General features: G+C 48.6%; 1 protein-coding gene across 1 annotated transcript in view; it reads left to right on the top strand.

The window, feature by feature from the left end:
* Nucleotides 1-14,449, top strand: part of dnaaf9 (dynein axonemal assembly factor 9) — a 107,231-nt gene that overhangs the window by 71,795 nt on the left and 20,987 nt on the right. Inside the window, exons 28-31 of the mRNA XM_046367624.1 lie at nucleotides 409-543; nucleotides 1,528-1,653; nucleotides 5,982-6,155; nucleotides 6,252-6,338. Of these exons, the coding sequence (XP_046223580.1) occupies nucleotides 409-543; nucleotides 1,528-1,653; nucleotides 5,982-6,155; nucleotides 6,252-6,338 (522 nt within the window). The remainder of the gene's footprint in view (nucleotides 1-408; nucleotides 544-1,527; nucleotides 1,654-5,981; nucleotides 6,156-6,251; nucleotides 6,339-14,449) is intronic.

The following is a 14,449-nucleotide window of genomic DNA, read 5'->3' as shown; positions in this document are numbered from 1 at the left end:
ACTGTGGTGTTCCCCACTGTGGTGTTCCTAACTGTGGTGTTCCCAACTGTGGTGTTCCCCACTGTGGTGTTCCGAACTGTGGTGTTCCCCACTGTGGTGTTCCCCACTGTGGTGTTCCAGACTGTGGTGTTCCAGACTGTGGTGTTCCAGACTGTGGTGTTCCTAACTGTGGTGTTCCCCACTGTGGTGTTCCCCACTGTGGTGTTCCCCACTGTGGTGTTCCTAACTGTGTGTGTATATTCTACCAGGTGGGTTGTCTACCGTCCAGGACCAGACTGCAGTGATTGTGTCTAACTGAAGTGTTTCCCCTGTGTGTGTTGATGTGTAGGTGGGTTGTCTACCGTCCAGGACCAGACTGCAGTGATTTTGTCTAACTGAAGTGTTTCCCCTGTGTGTGTTGATGTGTAGGTGGGTTGTCTACCGTCCAGGTCCAGACTGCAGTGATTGTTTCTCCACCTCCCACTTCCAGCGCTACCTGTCCTGCTTCCTGGAAACACAGAGAGCACCTGGAGGGAAGCCCCGACTACTGCTGCTCACTCCTGGGTATGTACACATTAAGCTGTGTACCGGTCTCTAAGATCATCTGTTATAGTAGCATGTTGCTTAAAGAAGTCAACCAGACAGATATACCCTCCATTAGCTCTGTTATAGTAGCATGTAGCTTACAGAAGTCAACCAGACAGATATACCCTCCATTAGCTCTGTTATAGTAGCATGTAGCTTACAGAAGTCAACCAGACAGATATACCCTCCATTAGCTCTGTTATAGTAGCATGTAGCTTAAAGAAGTCAACCAGACAGATATACCCTCCATTAGCTCTGTTATAGTAGCATGTAGCTTACAGAAGTCAACCAGACAGATATACCCTCCATTAGCTCTGTTATAGTAGCATGTAGCTTACAGAAGTCAACCAGACAGATATACCCTCCATTAGCTCTGTTATAGTAGCATGTAGCTTACAGAAGTCAACCAGACAGATATACCCTCCATTAGCTCTGTTATAGTAGCATGTAGCTTACAGAAGTCAACCAGACAGATATACCCTCCATTAGCTCTGTTATAGTAGCATGTAGCTTACAGAAGTCAACCAGACAGATATACCCTCCATTAGCTCTGTTATAGTAGCATGTAGCTTACAGAAGTCAACCAGACAGATATACCCTCCATTAGCTCTGTTTATAGTAGCATGTAGCTTACAGAAGTCAACCAGACAGATATACCCTCCATTAGCTCTGTTATAGTAGCATGTAGCTTACAGAAGTCAACCAGACAGATATACCCTCCATTAGCTCTGTTATAGTAGCATGTAGCTTACAGAAGTCAACCAGACAGATATACCCTCCATTAGCTCTGTTATAGTAGCATGTAGCTTACAGAAGTCAACCAGACAGATATACCCTCCATTATCTGCTGGTGTCACTGATGATCTTTCTGTTTATAATCCACTGGTTAAATCTCTTTCCTGTGTCTGTGTAGATTATCTCTATCTCTAGATGGCTTAACCCTGACTATCTCTCTGTCTCTAGATGTACAGATGTATTAGACGTGGTCCAGGCGGTCCTGTCCCATCCAGATGCTGTGGTCCAGGCCTGTTTCACCATCGGGGCGGTCACAGCCTGTGTGGACCCTCTCAGCTCATACATGGAACACAGGTCAGGACACCTTCCACTGGTCACACATGAGGCTGTGGCGGAAATTTGATCAAGACAGTGATTGTCAAGCAAATAACTGCCGTTCTCACGGTAATTGACCGTTAATTAACATAAAATAATTTAGCCTACAAGCCACTGATGCAGACCTTTGAAACATCTACATTTTTTTTAATAAAAAAAATCAATTTAATATATCCTACACCTTCACAATAAATCCATTATTTATTTTATACAGGTCTAAAGAAACATGATATAAAGGAAATGTCGTTTCTTTCAGAAGAACAGAATAGTTTACTCTGAGTTGTCCTTATGTTAGGTCCTGATCTGGCTGTGACATATGGCTGTGGACAACACTAGTTCATTTAACAGACAAGATCTGCTTAGAATGTCGTGCCGTTATTTATGGTATATAGTTTAAATACTACCATTGAACAAAGTTTAATAAAATAGAAAGGATACATTATCCAAACGATAATAGGTGGCTATTCTGTGTTGATAGGTCAACAAAGAAACAGGTCCTCCTAGATGCTTAATTTAGAGTCGTTAATGTAACTTTAGTTGTTCTACAAACATTGGCCTGTATGTTTTGGTGTTTAATACATTGTAAGGCTGCATGATGAGACTCTAATGATGATTTGAAAAAAGTTGCTTGAAATGCAAATCATCAAATCAAATGTTATTTGTCACATACACATGGTTAGCAGATGTTAAATGCGAGTGTAGCGAAATGCTTGTGCTTCTAGTTCCAACAAAGCAGTGATCACCAATGCATGAGCTCTGCTTTTGTTTTTTTGCCAAGCTGTACATACTACATTTACATTACATTTAAGTCATTTAGCAGACGCTCTTATCCAGAGCGACTTACAAATTGGTGCATTCACCTTATGACATCCAGTGGAACAGTCACTTTACAATAGTGCATCTAAAACTTAAGGGGGGTGAGAGGGATTACTTATCCTATCCTAGGTATTCCTTAAAGAGGTGGGGTTTCAGGTGTCTCCGGAGGGTGGTGATTGACTCCGCTGTCCTGGCGTCGTGAGGGAGTTTGTTCCACCATTGGGGGGCCAGGGCAGCGAACAGTTTTGACTGGGCTGAGCGGGAGCTGTACTTCCTCAGTGGTAGGGAGGCGAGCAGGCCAGAGGTGGATGAACGCAGTGCCCTTGTTTGGGTGTAGGGCCTGATCAGAGCCTGGAGGTACTGAGGTGCCGTTCCCCTCACAGCTCCGTAGGCAAGCACCATGGTCTTGTAGCGGATGCGAGCTTCAACTGGAAGCCAGTGGAGAGAACGGAGGAGCGGGGTGACGTGAGAGAACTTGGGAAGGTTGAACACCAGACGGGCTGCGGCGTTCTGGATGAGTTGAAGGGGTTTAATGGCACAGGCAGGGAGCCCAGCCAACAGCGAGTTGCAGTAATCCAGACGGGAGATGACAAGTGCCTGGATTAGGACCTGCGCCGCTTCCTGTGTGAGGCAGGGTCGTACTCTGCGGATGTTGTAGAGCATGAACCTACAGGAACGGGCCACCGCCTTGATGTTGGTTGAGAACGACAGGGTGTTGTCCAGGATCACGCCAAGGTTCTTAGCGCTCTGGGAGGAGGACACAATGGAGTTGTCAACCGTGATGGCGAGATCATGGAACGGGCAGTCCTTCCCCGGGAGGAAGAGCAGCTCCGTCTTGCCGAGGTTCAGCTTGAGGTGGTCATCCACACTGATATGTCTGCCAGACATGCAGAGATGCGATTCGCCACCTGGTCATCAGAAGGGGGAAAGGAGAAGATTAGTTGTGTGTCGTCTGCATAGCAATGATAGGAGAGACCATGTGAGGTTATGACAGAGCCAAGTGACTTGGTGTATAGCGAGAATAGGAGAGGGCCTAGAACAGAGCCCTGGGGGACACCAGTGGTGAGAGCGCGTGGTGAGGAGACAGATTCTCGCCACGCCACCTGGTAGGAGCGACCTGTCAGGTAGGACGCAATCCAAGCGTGGGCCGCGCCGGAGATGCCCAACTCGGAGAGGGTGGAGAGGAGGATCTGATGGTTCACAGTATCGAAGGCAGCCGATAGATCTAGAAGGATGAGAGCAGAGGAGAGAGAGTTAGCTTTAGCAGTGCGGAGCGCCTCCGTGATACAGAGGAGAGCCGTCTCAGTTGAATGACTAGTCTTGAAACCTGACTGATTTGGATCAAGAAGGTCATTCAGAGAGAGATAGCGGGAGAGCTGGCCAAGGACGGCACGTTCAAGAGTTTTGGAGAGAAAAGAAAGAAGGGATACTGGTCTGTAATTGTTGACATCGGAGGGATCGAGTGTAGGTTTTTTCAGAAGGGGTGCAACTCTCGCTCTCTTGAAGACGGAAGGGACGTAGCCAGCGGTCAGGGATGAGTTGATGAGCGAGGTGAGGTAAGGGAGAAGGTCTCCGGAAATGGTCTGGAGAAGAGAGGAGGGGATAGGGTCAAGCGGGCAGGTTGTTGGGCGGCCGGCCGTCACAAGACGCGAGATTTCATCTGGAGAGAGAGGGGAGAAAGAGGTCAGAGCACAGGGTAGGGCAGTGTGAGCAGAACCAGCGGTGTTGTTTGACTTAGCAAACGAGGATCGGATGTCGTCAACTACATCAGTCATAGTTTGACAAGCACTTGATTATGCCTCGAATTTCACGGTGGCATCCCCTTTGTGACCGTAATGCACCCTAAAAAAAAGACATTACTTTGCGGCTAGTGGCTGCTGTGCCCTTCTCCCTGAGTGCTACATTCTGCCCTTCTCCCTGAGCACTCCGAAGCACCTCTCACTCACACGGCTCTCCATCATGTGATCGGGTCTTTCTCACAGGCTACAAGTGAAGACCGACACATCAGGGATGCAACTGCACACCTCCTTATCCAATTCCAAGGTGCATATTGAAGATATCGGAAGAACTGTCCACATTTACTTTTCGTCAGCCAACAAGATGAGTAGTCCTAACGAACAGCAAAAGCACTAGCTATGTCAATCTACTATCCCCATTGTAGAAAAGTTGACCTATTCTGTGCGAGAAATAAATATTCCAGACATAGTCTGGGACAGTTGTGGGATGCGATAGATCCCAAATTAATACAACCACTAGAATAAAAAAATAAATGAAAAATTCCGCAATGTGGCTGACGCAACAGATCAGAACGATTAGCTTAAATTGTGGATAACGTATTAGGCTATTTCTTCACATTATAACCACAGTGATTTGCACATGGTAGTAGGCTATAAGCACATGGTAGTAGGCTATAAGCACATGGTAGTAGGCTATAAGCACATGGTAGTAGGCTGTAAGCACATGGTAGTAGGCTGTAAGCACATGGTAGTAGGCTATAAGCACATGGTAGTAGGCTATAAGCACATGGTAGTAGGCTATAAGCACATGGCAGTAGGCTATAAGCACATGGCAGTAGGCTATAAGCACATGGCAGTAGGCTATAAGCACATGGTAGTAGGCTATAAGCACATGGTAGTAGGCTATAAGCACATGGTAGTAGGCTATAAGCACATGGCAGTAGGCTATAAGCACATGGCAGTAGGCTATAAGCACATGGTAGTAGGCTATAAGCACATGGCAGTAGGCTATAAGCACATGGCAGTAGGCTATAAGCGTTCCATTAGCGGAAAACACCATTATCAAAAGTGACCACAAATGTGATTATGCATGTAATGCTTTTATTATAAAGGTGTATTTCTATGGTGAACATTATTTTCCCCAAACTTGAAACTCACACGGTGTTTATGTATGTAGTTAGGCTCTACACCCCTTGTAAAGCAGATTAATGTGCTTCATTTTAAGAATTTATTTGGCTACTTTAGTTGTGATACAAACCTTATCAAAACATATTGGCCTATGGCCTAGGCCAGGTGAGGTGGAAGCCCCTCCTTCCTCGCTGGAAGCCCCTCCTTCCACAGGTGATAAGCGTGAGGCTCAGATTCATTCCTTAAATGTATAAAAGATAGCTCCGTACTGCATGACTCCAACCCAATTATTATTTAACTTAATGAATCCGCTATCATTTCTTATAACCGATCCGCAAGCAATCAAACAAGCGAAATGTCATTATAGGGTCAAAGTGGAGTTGTAATTCAACGGCTCAGACAAGAGACTTATGTGGCAGTGTCTACAGGCAATTACGGACTACAAAAATAAAATCAGACTAACTAAACACCTTCTTTGCCCGCTTTGAGGATAATATAGTGCCACCGACGTGGCCCACTAACAGGGACTGTGGGCCCCCACTCTCTGAGCTAAACCACTCTGTGCCATAACTGATAATATTAAAGTGAGGTAGCCGTTCTGAGTGTATATCTGATTCTACCTTATAGATTTGTCTTCCCGAAGCTGGTGGAGCAGTGCAGCCAAGGTATAGTGAGTACGATCGTCTTCACTGGACCGGCAGCAGAACAGAAGAACCCTCTCCTCCAAACCGTACAGCAGCTGATCCGGTCAGCCAATCCCAATGCTGTCTTCATCCTGGCAGAGAGAGGAGCCGTTACCAGGTAGATTAGCCTAATGAAGTCTAAACTCATTTCTGTCTTAATCTTTCAGTAATTCTCTTGGTTCCTTGCGTAACAATGCATCATTCCCTTCTATAGGAATGAGGATGTGAAGATGATTTTGTCTGAGAGCAGCTTCTCTGAGGCGCAGATGATGAGAGCACGCTACCTGCTCTACCCTGGCTGGTAAGATGATCTCTTCTTCTCCTCTCCCTCTCTCCACCTCTATCTCTCGCTCCTTCCCCTTCTCTCCTCTCCCTCTCTTCCACCTCTCTCTCCTCTCCTTCTCTCCTCTCCCTCTCTTCCACCTCTCTCTCCTCTCCTTCTCTCCTCTCTCTCTCCACCTCCTCTCCTCTCCTTCTCTCCATCTCCCTCTCTTCCACCTCTCTCTCCCTCCTTCTCTCCATCTCTCTCTTCTCTCCTCTCCCTCTCTTCTCCTCTCTCCTCTCCTCCTCTCCCTCTCTTCCACCTCTCTCTCCTCTCTTCTCTCCTCTCTCTCCTCTCCCTCTCTTCCATCTCTCTCTCCTCTCCTTCCTCTCTCTTCTCTCTCCTCTCCTCCTCTCTTCCACCTCTCTCTCCTTCTCATCTCCCTCTCTTCCACCTCTCTCTCCTCTCCTTCTCTCCATCTCCCTCTCTTCCACCTCTCTCTCCTCTCCTTCTCTCCTCTCCCTCTCTCCTCTCTCTCTCTCCTTCTCTCCCTCTCTCTCCACCTCTCTCTCTTCCTTCTCTCCATCTCCCTCTCTTCCACCTCTCTCCTCTCCTTCTCTCCATCTCCCTCTCTTCCACCTCTCTCTCCCTCCTCTCTCCTCTCCCCTCTTCTCTCCTCCTCTCCTTCTCTCCATCTCCCTCTCTTCCACCTCTCTCTCCTCTCCTTCTCTCCATCTCCTCTCTTCCACTCCTCTCTTCTCTCCTCTCCCTCTCTTCCACCTCTCCTCCTCTCTCTTCTCCCTCTCTCTCCTCCTCTCTTCTCTCCTCTCTCTCTCTCTCCTCTCCTTCTCTCTCTCCCTCTCTTCCACCTCTCTTCCTCCTTCTCTCCTCTCTCTCTTCCACCTCTCTCTCTCCTCTCTCCACCTCTCTCTCTCCTCTCTTCCACCTCTCTCTCTCTCTCCTTCTCTCTCTTCCATCTCTCCCTCTCTTCCACCTCTCTCTCTCTCTCCATCTCCCTCTCTTCCTCCTTCTCTCCCTCTCTTCCACCTCTCTCTCCTCTCCTCTCTCCCTCCTCTCTCTCTCTCTCCTCTCCTTCTCTCCTCTCCCCTCTCTTCTCCTCTCCTTCTCTCCCTCTCTTCCACCTCTCTCTCCTCTCCTTCTCTCTCTCCCTCTCTTCCACCTCTCTCTCCTCTCCCTCTCCTCTCTCCTTCTCTCTCCTTCCACCTCTCTCCATCTCCCCTTCTCTTCCCCCTCTCTCTCCTCTCCTCCCTCTCTCCTCTCTCCTCTCCTCCATCTCCTCTCCCTCTCTTCCACCTCTCTCCTCTCTCCTTCTCTCCTCTCCCTCTCTTCCACCTCTCTCCTCTCCTTCTCTCCATCTCCCTCTCTCTCCTCTCTTCCACCTCTCTCTCCTCTCCTTCTCTCCTCCTCTCTCCACCTCTCTCCTCTCTTCTTCCATCTCCCTCTCTCCACCTCTCCTCCTCTCCTCTCTCTCCCTCTCTTCCACCCCTCTCCTTCTCTCCCTCTCCTTCCACCTCTCTCCTCTCCTTCTCTCCATCTCTCTCTCCTCTCTCTCCTCTCCCTCTCTTCCACCTCTCTCTCCTCTCCTTCTCTCCTCTCCCTCTCTTCCCCTCTCTCTCCTCTCCTTCTCTCCTCTCCCTCTCTTCCACTCTCTCCTTCTCTCCTCTCCTCTCTCCCTTCTCCACCTCTCTCTCTCTCCTCCATCTCTCTTCCACCTCTCTCTCCTCTCTCCACCTCCTTCTCTCTCTCTCTCTCTCTCCTCTCCTTCTCTCCCTCTCTTCCACCTCTCTCTCCTCTCCTTCTCTCCTCTCCCTCTCTTCCACCTCTCTCTCCTCTCCTTCTCTCCTCTCCCTCTCTTCCACCTCTCTCTCCTCTCCCTCTCTTCCACCTCTCTCTCCTCTCCTTCTCTCCTCTCCCTCTCTTCCACCTCTCTCTCCTCTCCTCTCCTCTCTCTCCTCTCTCCTCTCCTCTCTCTCTCCCTCTCTTCCTCCTTCTCTCCTCCCTCTCTTCCACCTTCTCTCCTCTCCTCCTCTCTCCTCTCTTCCACCTCTCTCTCCTCTCCTTCTCTCCTCTCTTCCTTTTCTCCTCCTTCTCTCCTCTCCCTCTCTCCACCTCTCTCCACCTCTCTCCTCTCCTCTCCTCTCTCTCCTCCTCTCCATCCTCTCTTCCACCTCTCTCTCCTCTCCTTCTCTCTCTCTCCTCTCTTCCCCTCTCCTCTCCTCTCCTTCTCTCTCTCTCCCTCTCTCTCCCTCTCTTCTCTCTCTCCTCTCCTTCTCTCCTCTCCCTCTCTTCCACCTCTCCCTCTCTCCTCTCCTCTCTCTCTCCTCCTCCCTCTCTTCTTCCACCTCTCTCCTCTCTCTTCTCTCCCTCTCCCTCTCTTCCACCTCTCTCCTCTCTCCTTCTCTCCATCTCCCTCTCTTCCACCTCTCTCTCCTCCTCTCTTCTCTCTCCCTCTCTTCCTCCTCTCCTTCTCCATCTCCCTCTCTTCCACCTTCCACCTTCTCTCCCTCCTCTCTCCTTCCTCCTCCTCTCCTTCCACCTCTCTCTCCTCTCCTTCTCTCCTCTCCCTCTCTTCCACCTCTCTCTCTCTCCTTCTCTCCTCTCCCTCTCTTCCACCTCTCTCTCTCTCTCCCTCTCTCTCCCTCTCCTCTCTCTCCTCTCCTCTCCTCTCCCTCCTTCCACCTCTCTCTCTCTCCTTCTCTCCTCTCCCTCTCTTCCACCTCTCTCCTCTCCCTCTCTCTCCTCTCTTCTCTCCTCCTCTCCTTCTTCTCCTCTCCCTCTCTTCCACCTCTCTCTCTCTCTCCTTCTCTCCCTCTCCCTCTCTTCCACCTCTCTCTCCTCCTTCTCTCCTCTCTTCCACCTCTCTCTCCTCTCCTTCTCTCTCTTCTCTCCTCTCCTCTCTTCCACCTCTCTCTCCTCTCCTTCTCTCCTCTCCCTCTCTTCTCTCCTCTCTCTCCTCTCCTTCTCTCTCTCCCTCTCTTCCCTCTCTCTCCCTCCTCTCCCTCTCCCTCTCTCTCCTCTCCTCTCTCCTCTCCTTCTCTCCATCTCTCCTTCCACCTCTCTCTCTCCCTCTCTCCTCTCTTCTCTTCCACTCTCCACCTCTCTCTCCTCTCCTCTCCTCCCTCTTCCACCTCTCCTCTCTCCCCTCCTCCCTCTCTTCCACCTCCTCTCCCTCTCCATCTCCCTCTCTTCCACCTCTCTCTCCTCTCTCTCTCCTCTCCTTCTCTCTCCTCTCCTCTCCCTCCTCTTCTTCCACCTCTCTCTCCTTCTCTCCTCTCCCTCTCTTCCACCTCTCTCTCCCTCTCCTTCTCTCCTCTCCCTCTCTCTCTCTCCTCTCCTTCTCTCCTCTCCCTCTCTCCATCTCCCTCTCTTCCACCTCTCTCTCCTCTCTCCTTCCATCTCCTCTCTCTTCCACCTCTCTCTCCCTCCTCTCTCCTCTCTCTCCCTCTCTTCCACCTCTCCTCTCCTCTCTCTCTCTCCTCTCTCTTCCACCTCTCTCTCCTCTCCTTCTCTCTCCCTCTCCACCTTCTCTCTCTCCTTCTCTCCCTCCCTCTCTTCCTCTCCCTCTCTTCCACCTCTTCTCTCCTCTCCTCTCTTCTCCTCTCCCTCCATCTCTTCCACCTTCTCTCCATCTCCCTCTCTTCCACCTCTCTCTCTCTCCCTCTCCTCCTCTCCCTCTCTTCCACCTCCTCTCCTTCTCTCTCTCCCTCTCTTCTCTCCTCTCCTTCTCTCCTCTTCCACCTCTCTTCCACCTTCTCTCCTCTCCTCTCCTTCTCTCCTCTCCCTCTCTTCCACCTCTCTCTCCTCTCCCTCTCTCTCTCTCCTTCTCTCCTCTCTCTCTCTTCCACCCTCTCTCCTCTCCTTCTCTCCTCTCCCTCTTCTCTCTTCCACCTCTCTCCACCTCCTCTCTCCTTCTCTCCTCTCTCCATCTCTCTTCCACCTCTCTCTCCTCTCCTCTCTCTCCTCTCCCTCTCTTCCACCTCTCTCTCCTCTCCTCTCTCTCTCCCTCTCCTCCACCTCTCTCCTCTCTCCTCTCTTCCACCTCTCTCTCCTCTCCTTCTCTCCTCTCCCTCTCTTCCACCTCTCTCTCCCTCTCCTTCTCTCCTCTCCCTCTCTTCCACTCTCCTCTCCTCTCTCTCCTTCTCTCCACCCTCTCCCTCTCTTCCACCTCTCTCTCCTCTCCTTCTCTCCCTCTCCCTCTCTTCCACCTCTCTCTCCTCTCCTTCTCTCCTCTCCCTCTCTTCCACCTCTCTCTCCTCTCCTTCTCTCCTCTCCCTCTCTTCCTCCTTCTCTCTCTCCTCTCTTCTCCTCTCTCTCCCTCTCCCTCTCTTCCACCTCTCTCTCCTCTCCTCTCTCCATCTCCCCTCTCCCTCTCTCTCTCCTCTCTCTCCTCTCCTCTCCTCTCTCTCCCTCTCTCTCTTCTCTCTCTCCTCTCTCTCCCTCTCTTCCTCTCTTCCTCCTCCCTCTCTTCCACCTCTCTCTCCTCTCCTTCTCTCCTCTCCCTCCCTCTCCTTCTCTCCTTCTCTCCTCTCCCTCTCTTCCACCTCTCTCTCCTCTCCTCTCCTCTCTTCCATCTCCCTCTCTTCCACCTCTCTCTCCTCTCCTTCTCTCCTCTCCCTCTCTTCCACCTCTCTCTCCTCTCCTTCTCTCCTCTCCCTCTCTTCCACCTCTCTCTCCTCTCCTTCTCTCCTCTCCCTCTCTTCCACCTCTCTCTCCTCTCCTTCTCTCCTCTCCCTCTCTTCCACTCTCTTCCACCTCTCTCTCTCCTTCTCTCCTCTCTCCCTCTCTTCCACTCCTCTCTCCTCTCTCTCCCTTCTCTCCTCTCCCTCTCTTCCACCTCTCTCTCCTCTCCTTCTCTCTCTCCTCCCTCTCTTCCACTCTCTCTCTCCTTCTCTCCTTCTCTCCACCTCTCTCTCCTCTCCTTCTCTCCTCCCTCTCTTCCACCTGGCATCTTTTCCCTCTCTCTCTCCTCCTTCCACCTCTCTCTCTCTCCATCTCCCTCTCTTCCACCTCCTCTCTCTCCTCCATTTTGTTATCCTACAACCTGGAATAAACCATTTTGTGGGGTTTGTATCATTTGATATACACAACATGCCTACCACTTTGAAGATGCAAAATATGTTTTAATGTGAAACAAACATGAAATAATACCAAAAATACAAAACTTGATGAAAGCAGTATCCAGATTCATAGGATTCACAGGAAATAAGACAGAAAAACTTGAGCGTGCATAACTATTCACCCCCCAAGTCAATACTTTGTAGAGCCACCTTTTGCAACAATTCCAGCTGCAAGTCTCTTGGGGTATGTCTCTATAAGCACATCTAGCCACTGGGATTGTTGCTCATTCTTCAAGTTCAAGTTGGATGGGTTCCGCTGGTGTACAGCGATCTTTCAATTGGATTGAGGTCTGGGCTTTGACTAGACCATTCCAAGACATTTAAAGGTTCCCCTTAAACCACTCAAGTGTTGCTTTAGCAGTATGCTTAGGGTGAACCTCCTTCCCAGTCTCAAATCTCTGGAAGACTGAAACAATTTTCCCTGAAGAATTTCTGTGTATTTAGCGCCATCCATCATCCTTCAATTCTGACCAGTTTCCCAGTCCCTGCCGATGGAAAAACATTCCCACAGCATGGGGATGGTGTTCTCGGGGTGATTAGAGGGATAAGAGCGTCTGCTAAATGACTTAAATGTAAATGTTAAATGTGTTGGGTTTGCTCCAGACATAGCGTTTTCCTTGCTGGTCAAAAAGCTCAACTGTAGTCTCATCTGACCAGAGTACCTTCTTCCATATGTTTGTGGAGTCTCCCACGTTTGCTTATTTCTTTCTTTAAGCAATAGCTTTTTTTCTGGCCACTCTTCCGTAAAGCCCAGCTATATGTTCTGTGATTTTTGGTGGGCGGCCCTCTCTTGGCAAGTTTGTTGTGGTGCCATATTCTTTCCATTTTTTAATAATGGATATAACTTCTTACAGGCAGGTGGGACGGTAGCGTCCCACCTGGCCAACATCCGGTGAAATTGCAGAGCGCGAAATTCAAATTACAGAAATAGAAATATTTTACATTCATGAAAATACAAGTGTCATACATTAGAATAAAGCTTAACTTCTTGTTAATCCAGCCGCTGTGTCAGATTTCAAAAAGGCTTTACGGCGAAAGCACACCATGCGATTATCTGAGGACAGCGCCCCGCATACAAAAGCATGAAAAACATATTTCAACCAGGCAGGTGCGCCACTAAAATCAGTTAACTGGCACGCTTCATTCAATAATCCATTGGTTTCCCTCCTCCAAAATGCATACAAAATTAATCCCAAACTTTACCAATAAACTTCTCCAAAAAGGTCAAACAACGTTAATAATCAAACCCTAAAACGTAAATAAATGATCAAATTTAAGACTGAGAATCGTTATTGCCTTACCATTGATAAACAACAAAGAACGCACTCTCGTCCACGCGCATGAAAACACTACAGCCTAAATGGGAGCCACTTGGAAAAACTACAAATTCTAGCTAATTTTTTCAAAAACAAGCCTGAAACTCTTTCTAAAGACTGTTGACATCTAGTGGAAGCCCTAGGAACTGCAATCTGGGAGGATTTTGCCTCATAATAAACATGACAGCCATTGGAAACAGTGGTAGGCTGATTTTATTTTTATGGTTTGTCCTCTGGGTTTCGCCTGCCATATCAGTTCTGTTATACTCACAGACACTATTTTAACAGTTTTAGAAACTTTAGAGTGTTTTCTATCCAATACTACATGCATATGCATATCCTAGCTTCTGGGCCTGAGTAACAGGCAGTTTACTTTGGGCACGCTTGTCATGCAAACTTCAAAATACTGCCCCCTAGCCCAGAGTGCTCCGTGGGATGTTCAAAGTTTTGGATATTTTTTTATAACCCAACACTGATCTGTACTTCTCCACAACTTTGTCCCTGACCTGTTTGGAGAGCTCCTTGGTCTTCATGGTGCCGCTTGCTTGGTGGTGCCCCTTGCTTAGTGGTGTTGCAGACTCTGGGGCCTTTCAGAATAGGTGTGTGTTTGAATATATTTATAGATATAGATATATTTACCGAGATCCTGTGACAGATCGTGTGACACTTAGATTGTACACAGGTGGACTTTATTTATCTAATTATGTGTCTTCTGAAGGTAATTGGTTGCAGCAGATCTTATTTAGGGGCTTCATAGTAAAGGGGTGAATACATATGATCTTAGTTAGGGGCTTCATAGTAAAGGGGGTGAATACATATGATCTTAGTTAGGGGCTTCATAGTAAAGGGGGGGAATACATATGATCTTAGTTAGGGGCTTCATAGTAAAGGGAATACATATGATCTTAGTTAGGGGCTTCATAGTAAAGGGAATACATATGATCTTAGTTAGGGGCTTCATAGTAAAGGGAATACATATGATCTTAGTTAGGGGCTTCATAGTAAAGGGAATACATATGATCTTAGTTAGGGGCTTCATAGTAAAGGGGGAATACATATGATCTTAGTTAGGGGCTTCATAGTAAAGGGAATACATATGATCTTAGTTAGGGGCTTCATAGTAAAGGGGGAATACATATGATCTTAGTTAGGGGCTTCATAGTAAAGGGGGAATACATATGATCTTAGTTAGGGGCTTCATAGTAAAGGGAATACATATGATCTTAGTTAGGGGCTTCATAGTAAAGGGGTGAATACATATGATCTTAGTTAGGGGCTTCATAGTAGCATGTTTTCCTACTTACAAAGCAAGTTCCTCCTACTGTAACAGACCACTACCAGCCTGGTTCCTCCTACTGTAGCAGACCACTACCAGCCTGGTTCCTCCTACTGTAGCAGACCACTACCAGCCTGGTTCCTCCTACTGTAGCAGACCACTGCCAGCCTGGTTCCTCCTACTGTAGCAGACCACTGCCAGCCTGGTTCCTCCTACTGTAGCAGACCACTACCAGCCTGGTTCCTCCTACTGTAACAGACCACTACCAGCCTGGTTCCTCCTACTGTAGCAGACCACTACCAGCCTGGTTCCTCCTGTGGTAACAGACCACTACCAGCCTGGTTCCTCCTACTGTAACAGACCACTACCAGCCTGGTTCCTCCTACTGTAGCAGACCACTGTAGCAGACCACTACCAGCC

The sequence above is a fragment of the Oncorhynchus gorbuscha genome, linkage group LG10 (assembly GCF_021184085.1).
Source record: "Oncorhynchus gorbuscha isolate QuinsamMale2020 ecotype Even-year linkage group LG10, OgorEven_v1.0, whole genome shotgun sequence".
Lineage (NCBI taxonomy): Eukaryota > Metazoa > Chordata > Actinopteri > Salmoniformes > Salmonidae > Oncorhynchus > Oncorhynchus gorbuscha.
The sequence above is the reverse complement of the archived record's forward strand: the minus strand, read 5'-3'. Positions and strand labels throughout refer to the sequence as shown.